Below are 22,201 nucleotides of genomic sequence, written 5' to 3'. Positions count from 1 at the left end.
CTTCCTCTGCTCCAAAACAAGAAGGATCTGTTGCTCGCTACAGACAAGGCTGGAGACCTAACCAGTCCTGGAACAAGGGCAAGCAGGCCAGGAAACCTGCTGCTGCCCCTAAAACAGCATGAATTGAGGGCCCCCGATCCGGGAACGGATCTAGTGGGGGGCAGACTTTCTCTCTTCGCCCAGGCTTGGGCAAGAGATGTCCAGGATCCCTGGGCGCTAGAGATAATATCTCAGGGATACCTTCTGGACTTCAAATACTCTCCCCCAAGAGAGAGATTTCATCTGTCAAGGTTGTCAACAAACCAATTAAAGAAAGAGGCGTTTCTACGCTGCGTACAAGAGCTTTTATTAATGGGAGTAATCCATCCAGTTCCACGGTCGGAACAGGGACAAGGGTTTTACTCAAATCTGTTTGTGGTTCCCAAAAAAGAGGGAACTTTCAGACCAATCCTGGATTTAAAGATCCTAAACAAATTCCTAAGAGTTCCATCGTTCAAAATGGAAACTAATCGGACAATCTTACCCATGATCCAAAAGGGTCAGTACATGACCACAGTGGATTTAAAAGATGCTTACCTTCACATACCGATCCACAAAGATCATTACCGGTATCTAAGGTTTGCCTTTCTAGACAGGCATTACCAGTTTGTAGCTCTTCCATTCGGATTGGCTACGGCTCCAAGAATCTTCACAAAGGTTCTGGGTGCTCTTCTGGCGGTACTAAGACCGCGAGGAATTTCGGTAGCTCCGTACCTAGACGACATTCTGATACAAGCTTCAAGCTTTCAAACTGCCAAGTCTCATACAGAGTTAGTACTGGCATTTCTAAGGTCGCATGGATGGAAGGTGAACGAAAAGAAGAGTTCTCTCTTTCCACTCACAAGAGTTCCCTTCCTGGGGACTCTTATAGATTCTGTAGAAATGAAAATTTACCTGACAGAAGACAGGTTAACAAAACTTCAAAGTGCATGCTGTGTCCTTCATTCCATTCAACACCCGTCAGTGGCTCAATGCATGGAGGTAATCGGCTTAATGGTAGCGGCAATGGACATAGTTCCCTTTGCACGCCTACACCTCAGACCGCTGCAATTGTGCATGCTAAGTCAGTGGAATGGGGATTACTCAGACTTGTCCCCTTCTCTGAATCTGGATCAAGAGACCAGAAATTCTCTTCTATGGTGGCTTTCTCGGCCACATCTGTCCAGGGGGATGCCATTCAGCAGGCCAGACTGGACAATTGTTACAACAGACGCCAGCCTACTAGGTTGGGGCGCCGTCTGGAATTCTCTGAAGGCTCAGGGACAATGGAATCAGGAGGAGAGTCTCCTACCAATAAACATTCTGGAATTGAGAGCAGTTCTCAATGCCCTTCTGGCTTGGCCCCAGTTGACAACTCGGGGGTTCATCAGGTTTCAGTCGGACAACATCACGACTGTAGCCTACATCAACCATCAGGGAGGGACAAAGAGCTCCCTAGCAATGATGGAAGTATCAAAGATAATTCGCTGGGCAGAGTCTCACTCTTGCCACCTGTCAGCAATCCACATCCCGGGAGTGGAGAACTGGGAGGCGGATTTTTTAAGTCGTCAGACTTTTCATCCGGGGGAGTGGGAACTTCATCCGGAGGTCTTTGCCCAAATACTTCGACTTTGGGGCAAACCAGAGATAGATCTCATGGCGTCTCGACAGAACGCCAAGCTTCCTTGTTACGGGTCCAGATCCAGGGATCCAGGAGCGGTCCTGATAGATGCCTTGACAGCACCTTGAACCTTCAGGATGGCTTATGTGTTTCTACCCTTCCCGATGCTTCCTCGATTGATTGCCAGAATCAAACAGGAGAGAGCATCAGTGATTCTAATAGCGCCTGCATGGCCACGCAGGACTTGGTATGCAGATCTGGTGGACATGTCATCCTGTCCACCTTGGTCTCTACCTCTGAAACAGGACCTTCTGATACAGGGTCCTTTCAAACATCAAAATCTAACTTCTCTGAAGCTGACTGCTTGGAAATTGAACGCTTGATTTTATCAAAACGTGGTTTTTCTGAGTCAGTTATTGATACCTTAATACAGGCTAGGAAGCCTGTTACCAGAAAGATTTACCATAAGATATGGCGTAAATACCTATATTGGTGTGAATCCAAAGGTTACTCTTGGAGTAAGGTTAGGATTCCTAGGATATTGTCTTTTCTACAAGAAGGTTTAGAAAAGGGTTTATCCGCTAGTTCCTTAAAGGGACAGATCTCAGCTCTGTCCATTCTGTTGCACAAACGTCTGTCAGAAGTTCCAGACGTTCAGGCTTTTTGTCAGGCTTTGGCCAGGATTAAGCCTGTGTTTAAGACTGTTGCTCCGCCATGGAGTTTAAACCTTGTTCTTAACGTTTTACAGGGCGTTCCGTTTGAACTCCTTCATTCCATTGATATAAAGTTGTTATCTTGGAAAGTTCTATTTTTAATGGCTATTTCCTCGGCTCGAAGAGTCTCTGAGTTATCAGCCTTACATTGTGATTCTCCTTATTTGATTTTTCACTCGGATAAGGTAGTTCTGCGTACTAAACCTGGGTTCTTACCTAAGGTAGTCACTAACAGGAATATCAATCAAGAGATTGTTGTTCCATCCTTGTGTCCAAATCCTTCTTCAAGGAAGGAACGACTTCTGCACAATCTGGATGTAGTTCGTGCCCTAAAATTTTATTTACAGGCAACTAAAGATTTTCGACAAACGTCTTCCCTGTTTGTCGTTTACTCTGGTCAGAGGAGAGGTCAAAAAGCTTCTGCTACCTCTCTCTCTTTTTGGCTTCGTAGCATAATACGTTTAGCTTATGAGACTGCTGGACAGCAGCCTCCTGAAAGAATTACAGCTCATTCCACTAGAGCTGTGGCTTCCACTTGGGCCTTTAAGAATGAGGCCTCTGTTGAACAGATTTGCAAGGCTGCAACTTGGTCTTCGCTTCATACTGTTTCCAAATTTTACAAATTTGACACTTTTGCTTCTTCGGAGGCTATTTTTGGGAGAAAGGTTCTTCAGGCAGTGGTTCCTTCTGTATAAAGAGCCTGCCTGTCCCTCCCGTCATCCGTGTACTTTTGCTTTGGTATTGGTATCCCAGAAGTAATGATGACCCGTGGACTGATCACACTTAACAGGAGAAAACATAATTTATGCTTACCTGATAAATTCCTTTCTCCTGTAGTGTGATCAGTCCACGGCCCGCCCTGTTTTTTACGGCAGGTAAATATTTTTTAATTTATACTCCAGTCACCACTACACCCTTTGGCTTTTCCTTTCTCGTTGGTCCTTGGTCGACTGACTGGAGGTGACGTAGAGGGGAGGAGCTATATAGCAGCTCTGCTGGGTGAATCCTCTTGCACTTCCTGTTGGGGAGGAGTAATATCCCAGAAGTAATGATGACCCGTGGACTGATCACACTACAGGAGAAAGGAATTTATCAGGTAAGCATAAATTATGTTTTTTTTAAACAAAACCTAATTATATAAGGGGCTTCAACTTAGTAAGAAAATGTTTCCCCTTTCATACCAGTAGACAGTCCTAGTGAAATAAGATAGAACCCCCCTTACTTTTTACAATCATATTTAACCTAAACAAAAATAGAGCGTTATTAAGGCCGCTATGTCATCATATAATAAAATAAACACATAGTTAAAGGCTGCATTTGCAGTTGTGGCATCAAGTTTTTGTTCCAAAAACAGATGGAATAGTATTTCCCTTGCTCTTTATAATCATAACTAATGCAAACATTACCACTGGAGTTTTTTTGAAGCTTCTTGGTCATCATATAACAAAATAAATACATAGTCAAAAGCTGCACCTACATTTTAAGCACCAAGCTTTTTCTCTTTTTTTTGTTTTTGTTTCAAATAAAGAAGGAATAGTATATCCCTTGCTCCAATGAGTAGTACAAACTCCCAATATTAAATCTTAAGTGATTTAATAACAATGAAAAATAATGCAGCCATTAACTTCCTTAATAGAAAGGACTATAAAAAACACTGCACAAACGTCTATGGGCATACCCTCTAACGAAGTAAAGACAGTTTCACGAAACGCGTAAGGGCACGCCCACTTGTGACGTCACTTCCGGTCCGGCGAGACCGCAACTCTTCAGATCACTTGTGAAGCACAAGTGTATCCAACGCCATCCTGAGACAGGAAAGACATGTGGAGGTTCAAAAACACCTCCCTTCTTCAACAGCCTACACAGGAACCTTCAGGAATCTTTATTTTCATCAAAGTTAAAAAACTGAACTTTTTACTTTTTTGCACAAAAAAAGAGAAATCAACAGGGTTCATCAAGGAATCCTCTACACTGTTTATGTAAGTTCAGAACGATTACCATCACAGCCTGTTTTGGGAAGGAATATACCCCATAATCTTGCATAAACCTTAAACAGTACACCACCTGGAGACAAATATCTTCAAGGAATCCTCTGCACTGTTTGTGCACAATCAAGGCGACAAATATCACAGCCTGCTTGGGAAGTTAAATACCCCAAATTTCTACACAAAGTTTTTAACCAACAACACCAAGAGACTTTTTAATTCACTAGCACAAACCGATTTGTTTTGGTGCTAAAATAAAGGAGATTTTATTTACACTAATCACTGGCATTGGAATTTATTTCATTGAAAGGCATCTACCATACCCCTGAGAGGGGAAGCCTGTCATTTAACCCCTCTCGAACAAGGAGATTTTATTTCTTAAAAAGAAATACCTTAACTGCCACCTCACAGATGCCAATTATCTTTGATTGATAAATACTACCATACTCTACAGAGGAGAAGCAAAGACACTACACAGACTCCTCAGACTAAAAGGCAAAATGGTGAGCCACAAAAAAGTTTTTACTTTATACCCTGCTGTAAATCAGTATATTTGTGTTACACCTTAAAACTGTGCTCCCTTTTTTGTTACTCCATTTCTACAAGCGCTATAATCTGGTACCCCCTAGATAATATAAATATATATATATACACACACACACACTTTTCTATTATGGGTCTCTGAGGGGGAGTCTGATGTGGTTGTGATATTTTATAACCTCTGAAACTCGGTTCTAAGGGTTTGTGCAATGTTGTTTGTTGAGCAGTGAAGTTGCCCTCAATCGTCTGAGTTGCAAAAACAAAATGTATGCTTACCTGATAAATTTATTTCTCTTGTGGTGTATCCAGTCCACGGGTTCATCCATTACTTGTGGGATATTCTCCTTCCTGTCTATATAGCTCCTCCCCTAACTACCACCCCCAGTCATTCGACCGAAGACAAGCAAGAAAAAGGAGAAACTATAGGGTGCAGTAGTGACTGTAGTTTAAAAATAAAAAACACCTGCCTTAAAATGACAGGGCGGGCCGTGGACTGGATACACCACAAGAGAAATACATTTATCAGGTAAGCATAAATTTTTTTTCTCTTGTAAAGGTGTATCCAGTCCACGGGTTCATCCATTACTTGTGGGATACCAATACCAAAGATTTAGGACACGGATGAAGGGAGGGACAAGGCAGGAACTTAAAAGGAAGGCACCACTGCCTTTAAGACCTTTCTCCCAAAAATAGCCTCCGAAGAAGCAAAAGTATTGAATTTGTAGAATTTTAAAAAACAGAATTTATGTTTACCTGATAAATTTCTTTCTCCAACGGTGTGTCCGGTCCACGGCGTCATCCTTACTTGTGGGATATTCTCTTCCCCAACAGGAAATGGCAAAGAGCCCAGCAAAGCTGGTCACATGATCCCTCCTAGGCTCCGCCTACCCCAGTCATTCGACCGACGTTAAGGAGGAATATTTGCATAGGAGAAACCATATGGTACCGTGGTGACTGTAGTTAAAGAAAATAAAATATCAGACCTGATTAAAAAAACCAGGGCGGGCCGTGGACCGGACACACCGTTGGAGAAAGAAATTTATCAGGTAAACATAAATTCTGTTTTCTCCAACATAGGTGTGTCCGGTCCACGGCGTCATCCTTACTTGTGGGAACCAATACCAAAGCTTTAGGACACGGATGAAGGGAGGGAGCAAATCAGGTCACCTAAATGGAAGGCACCACGGCTTGCAAAACCTTTCTCCCAAAAATAGCCTCAGAAGAAGCAAAAGTATCAAACTTGTAAAATTTGGTAAAAGTGTGCAGTGAAGACCAAGTCGCTGCCCTACATATCTGATCAACAGAAGCCTCGTTCTTGAAGGCCCATGTGGAAGCCACAGCCCTAGTGGAATGAGCTGTGATTCTTTCGGGAGGCTGCCGTCCGGCAGTCTCGTAAGCCAATCTGATGATGCTTTTAATCCAAAAAGAGAGAGAGGTAGAAGTTGCTTTTTGACCTCTCCTTTTACCTGAATAAACAACAAACAAGGAAGATGTTTGTCTAAAATCCTTTGTAGCATCTAAATAGAATTTTAGAGCGCGAACAACATCCAAATTGTGCAACAAACGTTCCTTCTTTGAAACTGGTTTTGAACACAGAGAAGGTACGATAATCTCCTGGTTAATGTTTTTGTTAGAAACAACTTTTGGAAGAAAACCAGGTTTAGTACGTAAAACCACCTTATCTGCATGGAACACCAGATAAGGAGGAGAACACTGCAGAGCAGATAATTCTGAGACTCTTCTAGCAGAAGAAATCGCAACTAAAAACAAAACTTTCCAAGATAATAACTTAATATCAACGGAATGTAAGGGTTCAAACGGAACCCCCTGAAGAACTGAAAGAACTAAATTGAGACTCCAAGGAGGAGTCAAAGGTTTGTAAACAGGCTTGATTCTAACCAGAGCCTGAACAAAGGCTTGAACATCTGGCACAGCTGCCAGCTTTTTGTGAAGTAATACCGACAAGGCAGAAATCTGTCCCTTCAGGGAACTTGCCGATAATCCTTTTTCCAATCCTTCTTGAAGGAAGGATAGAATCCTAGGAATCTTAACCTTGTCCCAAGGGAATCCTTTAGATTCACACCAACAGATATATTTTTTCCAAATTTTGTGGTAAATCTTTCGAGTCACAGGCTTTCTGGCCTGAACAAGAGTATCGATCACAGAATCTGAGAACCCTCGCTTCGATAAAATCAAGCGTTCAATCTCCACGCAGTCAGCTGGAGTGAAACCAGATTCGGATGTTCGAATGGACCCTGAACAAGAAGGTCTCGTCTCAAAGGTAGCTTCCAAGGTGGAGCCGATGACATATTCACCAGATCTGCATACCAAGTCCTGCGTGGCCACGCAGGAGCTATCAAAATCACCGACGCCCTCTCCTGCTTGATCCTGGCTATCAGCCTGGGGATGAGAGGAAATGGCGGGAACACATAAGCTAGTTTGAAGGTCCAAGGTGCTACTAGTGCATCCACTAGAGCCGCCTTGGGATCCCTGGATCTGGCCCCGTAGCAAGGAACTTTGAAGTTCTGACGAGAGGCCATCAGATCCATGTCTGGAATGCCCCACAGGTGAGTGACTTGGGCAAAGATTTCCGGATGGAGTTCCCACTCCCCCGGATGCAATGTCTGACGACTCAGAAAATCCGCTTCCCAATTTTCCACTCCTGGGATGTGGATAGCAGACAGGTGGCAGGAGTGAGACTCCGCCCAAAGAATAATTTTGGTTACTTCTTCCATCGCTAGGGAACTCCTTGTTCCCCCCTGATGGTTGATGTACGCAACAGTCGTCATGTTGTCTGATTGAAACCGAATGAACCTGGTCCTCGCAAGCTGGGGCCAGGCCTGGAGCGCATTGAATATCGCTCTCAGTTCCAGAATATTAATCGGTAGAAGAGATTCTTCCCGAGACCAAAGACCCTGAGCTTTCAGGGATCCCCAGACCGCGCCCCAGCCTATCAGACTGGCGTCGGTCGTGACAATGACCCACTCTGGTCTGTGGAACATCATCCCTTGAGACAGATTGTCCAGGGACAGCCACCAACGGAGTGAGTCTCTGGTCCTCTGATTTACTTGTATCTTCGGAGACAAGTCTGTATAGTCCCCATTCCACTGACTGAGCATGCACAGTTGTAATGGTCTTAGATGAATGCGCGCAAAAGGAACTATGTCCATCGCCGCCACCATCAACCCGATCACTTCCATGCACTGAGCTATGGAAGGAAGAGGAACGGAATGAAGTATCCGACAAGAGTCCAGAAGCTTTGTTTTTCTGGCCTCTGTTAGAAAGATCCTCATTTCTAAGGAGTCTATAATTGTTCCCAAGAAGGGAACCCTTGTTGACGGGGATAGAGAACTCTTTTCCACGTTCACTTTCCAGCCGTGAGATCTGAGAAAGGCCAGGACAATGTCCGTGTGAGCCTTTGCTTGAGGAAGGGACGACGCTTGAATCAGAATGTCGTCCAGGTAAGGTACTACTGCAATGCCCCTTGGTCTTAGCACCGCTAGAAGGGACCCTAGTACCTTTGTGAAAATCCTTGGAGCAGTGGCTAATCCGAAAGGAAGCGCCACGAACTGGTAATGTTTGTCCAGGAATGCAAACCTTAGGAACCGATGATGTTCCTTGTGGATAGGAATATGTAGATACGCATCCTTTAAATCCACCGTGGTCATGAATTGACCTACCTGGATGGAAGGAAGGATAGTTCGAATGGTTTCCATCTTGAACGATGGGACCTTGAGAAATTTGTTTAAGATCTTGAGATCTAGGATTGGTCTGAACGTTCCCTCTTTTTTGGGAACTATGAACAGATTGGAGTAGAACCCCATCCCTTGTTCTCTTAATGGAACAGGATGAATCACTCCCATTTTTAACAGGTCTTCTACACAATGTAAGAACGCCTGTCTTTTTATGTGGTCTGAAGACAACTGCGACCTGTGGAACCTCCCCCTTGGGGGAAGTCCCTTGAATTCCAGAAGATAACCCTGGGAGACTATTTCTAGCGCCCAAGGATCCAGAACATCTCTTGCCCAAGCCTGAGCGAAGAGAGAGAGTCTGCCCCCCACCAGATCCGGTCCCGGATCGGGGGCCAATATTTCATGCTGTCTTGGTAGCAGTGGCAGGTTTCTTGGCCTGCTTTCCCTTGTTCCAGCCTTGCATTGGTCTCCAAGCTGGCTTGGCCTGAGAAGAATTACCCTCTTGCTTAGAGGACGTAGCACCTTGGGCTGGTCCGTTTTTACGAAAGGGACGAAAATTAGGTCTATTTTTTGCCTTGAAAGGCCGATCCTGAGGAAGGGCGTGGCCCTTACCCCCAGTGATATCAGAGATAATCTCTTTCAAGTCAGGACCAAACAACGTTTTCCCCTTGAAAGGAATGTTTAGTAGCTTGTTCTTGGAAGACGCATCAGCCGACCAAGATTTCAACCAAAGCGCTCTGCGCGCCACAATAGCAAACCCAGAGTTCTTAGCCGCTAACTTAGCCAATTGCAAAGAGGCGTCTAGAGTGAAAGAATTAGCCAATTTGAGAGCATTGATTCTGTCCATAATCTCCTCATAAGGAGGAGAGTCACTATCGAGCACCTTAAGCAGTTCATCAAACCAGAAATATGCGGCAGTAGTGACAGGGACAATGCATGAAATGGGTTGTAGAAGGTAACCCTGCTGAACAAACATCTTTTTAAGCAAACCTTCTAATTTTTTATCCATAGGATCTTTGAAAGCACAACTATCCTCTATGGGAATAGTGGTGCGTTTGTTTAAAGTAGAAACCGCTCCCTCGACCTTGGGGACTGACTGCCATAAGTCCTTTCTAGGGTCGACCATAGGAAACAATTTTTTAAATATGGGGGGAGGGACGAAAGGAATACCGGGCCTTTCCCATTCTTTATTAACAATGTCCGCCACCCGCTTGGGTATAGGAAAAGCTTCTGGGAGCCCCGGCACCTCTAAGAACTTGTCCATTTTACATAGTTTCTCTGGGATGACTAAATTTTCACAATCATCCAGAGTGGATAATACCTCCTTAAGCAAAATGCGGAGATGTTCCAATTTAAATTTAAATGTAATCACATCAGATTCAGCCTGCTGAGAAATGTTCCCTAAATCAGTAATTTCTCCCTCAGACAAAACCTCCCTGGCCCCCTCAGATTGGGTTAGGGGCCCTTCAGAGATATTAATATCAGCGTCGTCATGCTCTTCAGTAACTAAAACAGAGCAGCCACGCTTACGCTGACAAGGGTTCATTTTGGCTAAAATGTTTTTGACAGAATTATCCATTACAGCCGTTAATTGTTGCATAGTAAGGAGTATTGGCGCGCTAGATGTACTAGGGGCCTCCTGAGTGGGCAAGACTCGTGTAGACGAAGGAGGGAATGATGCAGTACCATGCTTACTCCCCTCACTTGAGGAATCATCTTGGGCATCATTGTCATTATCACATAAATCACATTTATTTAAATGAATAGGAATTCTGGCTTCCCCACATTCAGAACACAGTCTATCTGGTAGCTCAGACATGTTAAACAGGCATAAACTTGATCAGAAAGTACAAAAAACGTTTTAAAATAAAACCGTTACTGTCACTTTAAATTTTAAACTGAACACACTTTATTACTGCAATTGCGAAAAAACATGAAGGAATTGTTCAAAATTCACCAAATTTTCACCACAGCGTCTTAAAGCTTTGAAAATATTGCACACCAATTTTGGAAGCTTTAACCCTTAAAATAACGGAACCGGAGCCGTTTTAAGCTTTAACCCCTTTACAGTCCCTGGTATCTGCTTTGCTGAGACCCAACCAAACCCAAAGGGGAATACGATACCAAATGACGCCTTCAGAAGTCCTTTATAAGTATCAGAGCTCCTCTCACATGCGACTGCATGCCATGCCTCTCAAAAACAAGTGCGCAACACCGGCGCGAAAATGAGACTCTGCCTATGCTTTGGGAAAGCCCCTAAAGAATAAGGTGTCTAAAACAGTGCCTGCCGATATTATTATATCAAAATACCCAGATAAAATGATTCCTCAAGGCTAAATATGTGTTAATAATCAATCGATTTAGCCCAGAAAAAGTCTACAGTTTAAATAAGCCCTTGTGAAGCCCTTATTTACAATCGTAATAAACATGGCTTACCGGATCCCATAGGGAAAATGACAGCTTCCAGCATTACATCGTCTTGTTAGAATGTGTCATACCTCAAGCAGTAAGAGACTGCACTCTGTTCCCCCAACTGAAGTTAATTGCTCTCAACAGTCCTGTGTGGAACAGCCATGGATTTTAGTTACGGTTGCTAAAATCATTTTCCTCATACAAACAGAATTCTTCATCTCTTTTCTGTTTCTGAGTAAATAGTACGTACCAGCACTATTTGAAAATAACAAACTCTTGATTGAATAATGAAAAACTACAGTTAAACACTAAAAAACTCTAAGCCATCTCCGTGGAGATGTTGCCTGTACAACGGCAAAGAGAATGACTGGGGTAGGCGGAGCCTAGGAGGGATCATGTGACCAGCTTTGCTGGGCTCTTTGCCATTTCCTGTTGGGGAAGAGAATATCCCACAAGTAAGGATGACGCCGTGGACCGGACACACCTATGTTGGAGAAAAGTGTGAAGCGAAGACCAAGTCGCCGCCTTACAAATCTGTTCAACAGAGGCCTCATTTTAAAAAAGCCCATGTGGAAGCCACCGCTCTAGTGGAATGAGCTGTAATTCTTTCAGGAGGCTGCTGGCCAGCAGTCTCATAAGCTAAGCGGATTATGCTTCTCAGCCAAAAAGAAAGAGAAATTGCCGAAGCCTTTTGGCCCCTCCTCTGTCCAGAGTAGACAACAAACAAAGCAGATGTTTGACGAAAATCCTTCGTAGCTTGTAAATAAAACTTTAAAGCACAAACCACATCAAGATTGTGTAAAAGACGTTCCTTCTTTGAGGAAGGATTAGAACATAATGAAGGAACAACAATCTCCTGATTGATGTTCTTATTAGATACCACCTTAGGAAGAAACCCAGGTTTGGTACGCAAAACTACCTTATCTGCATGGAAAATCAGATAAGGGGAATCACACTGTAAAGCAGATAACTCCGAAACTCTTCGAGCCGAGGAGATAGCTACTAAAAACAGAACTTTCCAAGATAAAAGTTTAATATCTATGGAATGCAAAGGTTCAAACGGAACCCCTTGAAGAACTTTAAGAACTAAATTTAAACTCCATGGCGGAGCAACAGGTTTAAACACAGGCTTAATTCTAACTAAAGCCTGACAAAACGCCTGAACGTCTGGAACCTCAGCCAGACGCTTGTGCAAAAGAATAGACAGAGCAGAAATCTGTCCCTTTAAGGAACTAGCAGACAATCCTTTCTCCAATCCCTCTTGGAGAAAGGATAAGATTCTAGGAATCCTGACTTTACTCCATGAGTAACCCTTGGATTCACACCAATGAAGATATTTACAACATATCTTATGATAGATTCTCCTGGTGACAGGCTTTCGAGCCTGAATTAAGGTATCAATGACCGACTCGGAAAAACCACGCTTTAATAGAATCAAGCGTTCAATCTCCAAGCAGTCAGACGCAGAGAAATTAGATTTGGATGTTTGAAAGGACCTTGAAGTAGAAGGTCCTGCCTCAGCGGCAGAGTCCATGATGGAAAGGATGACATGTCCACCAGATCTGCATACCAAGTCCTGCGTGGCCACGCAGGAGCTATCAAAATCACCGAAGCTCTCTCCTGCTTGATCTTGGCAATCAGACGAGGGAGCAGAGAAAACCGTGGAAACACATAAGCCAGGCTGAAGGACCAGGGCGCTGCTAGAGCATCTATCAGCGCTGCCTTGGGATCTCTGGACCTGGACCCGTAACGAGGAAGCTTGGCGTTCTGACGAGATGCCATGAGATCCAGTTCTGGTTTGCCCCATAGTTGAATCAACTGGGCAAATACCTCCGGATGGAGCTCCCACTCCCCCGGATAAAAAGTCTGCCGACTTAAGAAATCCGCCTCCCAATTCTCTACTCCTGGGATATGGATAGCTGAGAGATGGCAAGAGTGAACCTCTGCCCATAGAATTATCTTTGAAACCTCCAACATCGCCAGGGGGCTCCTTGTACCCCCTGATGGTTGATATAGGCTACAGTCGTGATGTTGTCCGACTGAAATCTGAAGAACCTGACCGCAGCTAGCTGAGGCCAAGCCTGAAGAGCATTGAATATTGCTCTTAGTTCCAGAATGTTTATCGGAAGGAGGGCTTCCTCCTGAGTCCACGAACCCTGAGCCTTCAGGGAGTTCCAGACTGCGCCCCAGCCCAGAAGGCTGGTATCTGTCGTCACTATAGTCCATTCTGGCCTGCGGAAGCTCATTCCCCTGGACAGATGGACCCGAGATAGCCACCAGAGAAGAGAATCCCTGGTCTCTTGATCCAGATTTAGCAGAGGGGACAAATCTGTGTAATCCCCATTCCACTGATTGAGCATGCAAAGTTGCAGTGGTCTGAGATGTAGGCGGGCAAACGGAACTATGTCCATTGCCGCTACCATTAAGCCGATTACTTCCATACACTGAGCCACTGACGGCTGAGAAGTGGAATAAAGAGCACGGATTCCGATTGGCTGATAGAATCCTATCAGCCAATCGGAATTTGAGGGACGCCATCTTGGATGACGTCCCTTAAAGGAGGGCGATGTCTTCCTCCAAGCGGCATCTTCTATCTTCCGGCTCCATCTTCAGACCGCCGACGCGGAACATCCACCTTCCCCGATGGACTAACGACGGTTCCTTTAAGGGACGTCATACAAGATGGCGTCCCTCGAATTCCAATTGGCTGATAGGAATTCTATCAGCCAATTGGAATTAAGGTAGGAAAAATCTGATTGGCTGATTCAATAAGCCAATCAGATTGAAGTTCAATCCGATTGGCTGATTCAATCAGCCAATCGGATTGAGCTCGCATTCTATTGGCTATTCCAATCAGCCAATAGAATGCGAGCTCAATCCGATTGGCTGATTGAATCAGCCAATCAGATTTTTCCTACCTTAATTCCGATTGGCTGATAGAATCCTATCAGCCAATCGGAAATCGAGGGACGCCATCTTAGATGACGTCCCTTAAAGGAACCGTCATTCGTCGTTAGTCCATCGGGGAAGGTGGATGTTCACCGTCGGCGGTCTGAAGATGGAGCCAGAAGAAAGAAGTTAGAAGATGCCGCTTGGAGGAAGACATCGCCCGGATGGAGGACCTCTTCTTTGCCGCTTGGATCAAGACTTCGCCCGGATGGAGGACCACATCGCCCGGATTGGATGAAGAATTCGGCTCGGCTGGGTGAAGACGGCTCAAGGTAGGGAGATCTTCAGGGGTTAGTGTTAGTTTTTTTTAAGGGGGGATTGGGTGGGTTAGAGTAGGGGTTTGTGGGTGGTGGGTTTTAATGTTGGGGGGTAGTATTTTTTTTTTTTTACAGGTAAAAGAGCTGATTACTTTGGGGCAATGCCCCGCAAAAAGCCCTAGGGCTAGTAAAATAGCTGATTACTTTGTAATTTAGAATAGGGTAGGGCATTTTTTTATTTTGGGGGCTTAATTATTTTATAAGGGGGCTTAGATTAGGTGTAATTAGTTTAAACTTCTTGTAATATTTTTTTATTTTCTGTATTTTAGTGGGTTTTTTTGTATTATAGATTAGTTTATTTAATTAAATGTAATTGTAGGTAATTGTAGTTAATTTATTTAATTCATTTAATGATAGTGTAGTGTTAGGTTTAATTGTAACTTAGGTTAGGATTTATTTTACAGGTAATTTTGTAATTATTTTAACTAGGTAGCTATTAAATAGTTCATAACTATTTAATAGCTATTGTACCTAGTTAAAATAAATACAAAGTTGCCTGTAAAATAAATATAAATCCTAAAATAGCTACAATGTAATTATTATTTATATTGTAGCTATATTAGGGTTTATTTGATAGGCAAGTATTTAGTTTTAAATAGGATTAATTTATTTAATTATAGGAATATTATTTTGTTTTATTTAAATTATATTTATGTTAGGGGGGTGTTAGGGTTAGACTTAGGTTTAGGGGTTAATACATTTATTATAGTAGCGGCGACGTTGCGGGCGGGAGATTAGGGGTTAATAATTGTAGGTAGGTGGCGGCGACGTTAGGGAGGGCAGATTAGGGGTTAATACAATTTATTATAGTGTTTGCGAGGCGGGAGTGCGGCGGTTTAGGGGTTAATACATTTATTATAGTGGCGGCGAGGTCCGGTCGGCAGATTAGGGCTTAATAATTGTAGTTAGGTAGCGGCGACATTGGGGGGGCAGTTTAGGGGTTAATAAATATAATATAGGTGTCGGCGGTGTTAGGGGCAGCAGATTAGGGGTTCATAACTATAATGTAGGTTGGGGTGGTGTCCGGAGCGGCAGATTAGGGGTTAATAGTATAATGCAGGTGTCAGCGATAGCGGGGGTGGCAGATTAGGGGTTAATAAGTGTCAGGTTAGGGGTGTTTAGACTCGGGGTTCATGTTAGGGTGTTAGGTGCAGACTTAGAGAGTGTTTCCCCATAGGAAACAATGGGGCTGCGTTAGGAGATGAATGCTGCTTTTTTGCAGGTGTTACGTTTTTTTGCAGCCAGCTCAGCCCCATTGTTTCCTATGGGGATATCGTGCACGAGCACGTTTTTCCAGCTTACCGCTACCGTAGGCAACGCTGGTATTGAGGGTTGAAGTGGAGCTAAATTATGCTCAACGCTCCCTTTTCTGAGCCTAACGCAGCCACTCAGACAACTCTAAATACCAGCGTTGTCTTAAGGGTGCACTGGAAAAAAAGCAGCGTTAGCTACGCGGGTCTTTACCGACAAAACTCTAAATCTAGGCGTAAGGTTTGTAATGAGTAAAACATACAATTAACACTATACATGTATCTTCCCAATAGACTCTCAGACATTTAGACCAAAAGCAAAATAAACATTTTCTGATAAATGTAGATAATAATGGCGTAGTAGTAAAAAAAAAAAAAAAAAAACGATCCAGGTTCCATACAACAGAAAGCAGCAACTCCAGTTACTACAAGTAACACATAAATAAAGTGCCCATATACAGTTATTTGCACCAGTAAATAAATAAATATGTTATCACGTAATAGTCCTAACTGCCCATTTTATTAGGAGAGCGGAACAAAAAGAATAGCATTAGGTACCAGGAGAGGCTCTGTGTTTCTGTCCATCCTCCTTAAAGGAAACAACTCTTTGTTGGCGAGTGCTATTAGGGTGAGTCAAGATATATGGCCTACAGCAGATTAAAGTGATGGTAAACTCAAGCTTATGAATGTTAATACTTTGGATGTTCTCCTCGATATGTACACTGTGATGCCTGAATTTTTTTAAAATAAAAGTTTTTCAATTAAATTATTTAATAAGTAATATTTTAATTGAGAAAAAAAAAGTTTATTTTAAAAAAAATTCAGGCATCACTGTGCACATATCGAGGAGAACATCCAAAGTATTAAAATTCATAAGCGTGAGTTTACCATCACTTTCATTTACTAAACAAGAAAAGTTACTTCATGGTAAACTGTCACATAGGAATTTATTACTCACCTTTTTTAATTGGAAAGCTGCTCACATACGGCTCCTCTCTGTGCTCAATCTTTGTAACAAGTAAAGGTTTCACGCGAACATATCCTGTATAGACATAAATCACAGATAATGTGAGAAGGAAACCACTATATGGTGCCAAAAAAGAAATAAATTACCATTAGCTGGTTACTAAGTAAAATGAAGATTCACAGGTCCTGCTGCTGAAAGTTATTTTAACTTTATCACAAACAGGTTTAGGAGTAAAAGATTTTATTTTATAGCAAAAAAGAAAAGTATAAAAATAAATATACGTTATAAAACCCAGTTTGATTTTCTCATTTTCATATTTCTATGACCCAATTTTAATGTAAGAGATTTGTATTTAAAATACACACAATCCATATTCTGATAAAGTTGCATATATATTACATAATTACGCCTAGATTTAGAGTTCTGCGTTAGCCGTCAAAACCAGCGTTAGAGGCTCCTAACGCTGGTTTTGGGCTACCACTGGTATTTAGAGTCGTGTAGGTAAGGGTCTAATGCTCACTTTCCAGCCGCGACTTTTCCATACCGCAGATCCCCCTACGCCATTTACGTATCCTATCTTTTCAATGGGATCTTTCTAACGTCGGTATTTAGAGTCTTGGCTGAAGTGAGCGTTAGAAATCTAACGACAAAACTCCAGCCGCAGAGAAAAGCCAGGAGTTAAGAGCTTTCTGGGCTAACGCCGGTTCATAAAGCTCTTAACTACTGTGCTCTACAGTACACTAACACCCATAAACTACCTATGCACCCCTAAACCGAGGTCCCCCCACATCGCCGCCACTCTATTACATTTTTTTAACCCCTAATCTGCCGACCGCACACCGCCACCACCTACGTTATCCTTATGTACCCCTAATCTGCTGCCCCTAACACCGCCGACCCCTATATTATATTTATTAACCCCTAATCTGCCGCCCCCAACGTCGCCACCACCTACCTACAATTATTAACCCCTAATCTGCCGACCGGACCTCACCGCTACTATAATAAATGTATTAACCCCTAATCCGCCTCACTCCCGCCTCAATAACCCTATAATAAATAGTATTAACTCCTAATCTGCCCTCCCTAACATCACCGACACCTAACTTCAAGTATTAACCCCTAATCTGCCGACCGGACCTCACCGCTACTATTAAATTTATTAACCCCTAAAGCTAAGTCTAACCCTAACACCCCCCTAAATTAAATATAATTTTTATCTAACGAAATAAAATAAATCTTATTAAATAAATTATTCCCATTTAAAGCTAAATACTTACCTGTAAAATAAACCCTAATATAGCTACAATATAAATTATAATTACATTGTAGCTATTTTAGGATTAATATTTATTTTACAGGCAACTTTGTAATTATTTTAACCAGGTACCATAGCTATTAAATAGTTAATAACTATTTAATAGCTACCTAGTTAAAATAATTACAAAATTACCTGTAAAATAAATCCTAACCTAAGTTACAATTAAACCTAACACTACACTATAAATAAATTAATTACATACAAATACTTACAATTATCTACAATTAAATAAACTTACTAAAGTACAAAAAATAAAAAAAGAACTAAGTTACAAAAAATAAAAAAATAATTTACAAACATTAGAAAAATATTACAATTTTAAGCTAATTTCACCTACTCTAAGCCCCCTAATAAAATAACAAAGCCCCCCCAAAATAAAAAAATGCCCTACCCTATTCTAAAATTAAAATAGAAAAGCTCTTTTACCTTACCAGCCCTTAAAAGGGCCTTTTGCGGGGCATGCCCCAAAGAAAACGGCTCTTTTGCCTGTAAAAAAAAAAACCATACAATACCCCCCCCAACATTACAACCCACCACCCACATACCCCTAATCTAACCTAAACCCCCCTTAAATAAACCTAACACTAAGCCCCTGAAGATCTCCCTACCTTGTCTTCACCACGCCGGGTATCACAGATCGGTCCAGGCTCCGAAGTCTTCATCCAAGCCCAAGCGGGGGCTGAAGATGTCCATGATGCGGCTGAAGTCTTGGCCCAAGCGGGGGTTGAAGATGTCCATGATCCGGCTGAAGTCTTGGCCCAAGCGGGAGCTGAAGAGGTCCATGATCCGGCTGAAGTCTTCTATCAAGCGGCATCTTCAATCTTCTTTCTTCCGGATCCATCTTCATCCCGCCGACGCGGAACATCCATCCTGGCCGAAGACTTCCCAACGAATGACGGTTCCTTTAAGGGACGTCATCCAAGATGGCGTCCCTCAAATTCCGATTGGCTGATAGGATTCTTTCAGCCAATCGGAATTAAGGTAGGAAAATTCTGATTGGCTGATAGAATCAGCCAATCAGATTGAAGTTCAATCCGATTGGCTGATATAGTCCCTTAAAGGAACCGTCATTCGTCGGGAAGTCGTCGGTGAAGAAGGATGTTCCGCGTCGGCGGGATGAAGATGGATCCGGAAGAAAGAAGATTGAAGATGCCGCTTGATAGAAGACTTCAGCCGGATCATGGACATCTTCAGCCCCCGCTTGGGCTTGGATGAAGACTTCGGAGCCTGGACGGATCGGTGATACCCGTCGTGGTGAAGATAAGGTAGGATCATCTTCAGGGGCTTAGTGTTAGGTTTATTTAAGGGGGGTTTGGGTTAGATTAGGGGTATGTGGGTGGTGGGTTGTAATGTTGGGGGGGGTATTGTATGTTTTTTTTTACAGGCAAAAGAGCTGTTTTCTTTGGGGCATGCCCCGCAAAAGGCCCTTTTAAGGGCTGATAAGGTAAAAGAGCTTTTCTATTTTAATTTTAGAATAGGGTAGGGCATTTTTTTTATTTTGGGGGGCTTTGTTATTTTATTAGGGGGCTTAGAGTAGGTGTAATTAGCTTAAAATTGTTGTAATATTTTTCTAATGTTTGTAAATTATTTTTTTATTTTTTGTAACAGTTCTTTTTTTATTTTTTGTACTTTAGTTAGTTTATTTAATTGTATTTATTTGTAGGTATTTTATGTAATTAATTTATTGATAGTGTAGTGTTAGGTTTAATTGTAACTTAGGTTAGGATTTATTTTACAGGTAATTTTGTAATTATTTTAACTAGGTAGCTATTAAATAGTTATTAACTATTTAATAGCTATTGCACCTGGTTAAATTAATTACAAAGTTGCCTGTAAAATAAATATTAATCCTAAAATAGCTACAATATAATTATTAGTTATATTGTAGCTAAATTAGGGTTTATTTTACAGGTAAGTATTTAGCTTTAAATAGGATTAATTTATTTAATAAGAGTTAATTTATTTCGTTAGATAACTTAGGGGGGTGTTAGTGTTAGACTTAGCTTTAGGGGTTAATAAATTTAATAGAGTAGCGGTGAGGTCCGGTCGGCAGATTAGGGGTTAATTATTGTAGGTAGCTGGCGGCGACGTTGTGGGGGGCAGATTAGGGGTTAATAAATATAATATAGGGGTCGGCGGTGTTAGGGGCAGCAGATTAGGGGTACATAGGTATAATGTAGGTTGCGGCGGTGTACGGAGCGGCAGATTAGGGGTTAAAAAAAATATGCAGGTGTCAGCGATAGTGGGGGCGGCAGATTAGGGGTTAATAAGTGTAAGGTTAGGGGTTTGTAGACTCGGGGTACATGTTAGGGTGTTAGATGCAGACTTAGGAAGTGTTTCCCCATAGGAAACAATGGGGCTGCGTTAGGAGCTGAACGCTGCTTTTTTGCAGGTGTTAGGTTTTTTTTCAGCTCAAACTGCCCCATTGTTTCCTATGGGGGAATCGTGCACAAGCACGTTTTTGAAGCTGGCCGCGTCCGTAAGCAGTGGCGGTAAATTATGCTCTACGCTCCTTTTTTGGAGCCTAACGCAGCCATTCTGTGAACTTTAAATACCAGCGGTATTTAAAAGGTGCGGGAAAAAAAAAACCCAGCGTTAGCTACGCGGGTCGTTACCGACAAAACTGTAAATCTAGCCGTTAGCATTTAGCTAGATTACAAGTTTTGCGGTTTGGTGCAGTACAGCTATACCGCTGAAAAATTGGCGCCATATTAAAAGGTTGTGTGGTCCGGCTAAAATGCTTGCGTTATAGCCTATACTGCCCTGATCCATTCCATGATCTGAGACCAGTAGATATGGATTTTGTGAAACAAAAATGTTTCACAAAACTCATAACTAAAATGTTACAAAGTACACTAAACCTATTAAACCCTAATCCGCCACCCACTCACCCACATCGCCAACAGTAAATAAATCTATTAACCCCTAAACCGCCATCCCCCACTTAGCAAATAATATAATAAACCTATACCCCTAAACCGACGGCCCCCCACACTGCAACACACTAAATTAAACTATTAACCCCTAAACCTAACTATCCCCTATACTTTAAATTAAATTTACAATATAACTATCTTAAAATAAATAAAAACTAAGCTTAAACTATAAATTAACCTAACATTACTATATTAATAAAATAAACGGAAATTATTTTTTTTTTAAAAGATAAAAAAAAAAAAAAAAAAAAAAAAAAGGATTACAAAAAATAATCCAAAATAATAAAAATTAAACCTAATCTAATAGCCCTATATAAACAAAAAAGCCACCACAAAATAAAAACACCCCCTAACCTACCCATTGCCCCTAAAGGAGCATTTGTATGGGCATTGCCCTTAAAAGGGCATTCAGCTCTTTTTTGCCCATTAAAATAAAAAAAGCCCTAATTTAAAAAAAAAAAGTCCAACCCAAATAGGTAATCACCGTTCCTGAAGTCTGGCAGAGAAGGTCTTCTTCCAGGCGGTGACATCTTCATCCAGCGCGGGGAACTCTTCTATCTTTTTCCAGGACAAAGGCGGCACGGAGCGGAGGTGAAGAGTAACAGGACCGGCCATCCAGCGTGGAGGATCCTCTTCGTACGATTGTCGCTGCACACTGAAGATTGAATGCAAGGTACCCCTTTTATATTGGGGTACCGTTGCATTCCTATTGGCTGAAAAAATTTCAAATCAGCCAATAGGATGAAAGCTGCTTAAATACTATTGGCTGATTTGAACAGCAACGGTACCCCAATATAAAAGGGGTACCTTGCATTCAATCTTCAGTATGCGGCAGACGATCGTACGAAGAGGATCCTCTATGCGGATGGCTCCGCGGTCGCTGGTCCTGTTACTCGGTCACCTCTGCTCCGTGCCACCTTCGCCCTGGATGAAGAGAGAAGAGGTCCCCGCGGACGATCGCATGAAGAGCATCCTCCACGCTGGATGGCTCCGTGGTCGCCAGTCCTGTTCCGCGGTCACCTCTGCTCCGCCTTCGTTCCTGGATGAAGATAGAAGAGGTCCCCACACTGGATGAAGATGTCGCCACCTGAAAGAAGAAGACTTTCTCTGCCGGACTTCAGGAATGGCGAGTGCCTATTTGGGGGTTAGAATTTTTTAATTGGCGAAAAAGAGCTGAATGCCCTTTTAAAGGGCAATTCCCATACAAATGCCCCTTTAGGGGCAATGGGTAGCTTAGGTTTTTTAGACTTAGGTGTTTTATTTTGGGGGGTTGGTTGGATGGGGGAGGTTTACTTTTAGGTGGGACTTTGTAATTATTTTAGGTAAAAGAGCTGTTTAACTTAGGGCAATGCCCTACATAAAGTGCTTTTAAGGGCTGTTGGTAGTTTATTGATAGGTTAGGGGTTGCTTTTATTTTGGGGTAACTTTTTTGTTTTTATAGGGCTATGAGATTAGGTCTAATTTTTATTATTTTGGATAA

General features: G+C 42.4%; 1 protein-coding gene across 1 annotated transcript in view; it reads right to left on the bottom strand.

The window, feature by feature from the left end:
* The window catches only part of LOC128657262 (gastrula zinc finger protein XlCGF26.1-like), an 87,611-nt gene that overhangs the window by 19,104 nt on the left and 46,306 nt on the right, over nucleotides 1–22,201 (bottom strand). The window contains exon 5 of the mRNA XM_053711540.1: nucleotides 16,456–16,539. Coding sequence (XP_053567515.1) covers nucleotides 16,456–16,539 — 84 coding nt within the window. The remainder of the gene's footprint in view (nucleotides 1–16,455; nucleotides 16,540–22,201) is intronic.

The sequence above is a fragment of the Bombina bombina genome, chromosome 4 (genome assembly GCF_027579735.1).
Source record: "Bombina bombina isolate aBomBom1 chromosome 4, aBomBom1.pri, whole genome shotgun sequence".
Taxonomy (NCBI): domain Eukaryota; kingdom Metazoa; phylum Chordata; class Amphibia; order Anura; family Bombinatoridae; genus Bombina; species Bombina bombina.
This window is presented reverse-complemented; position numbering and strand designations above follow the sequence as displayed.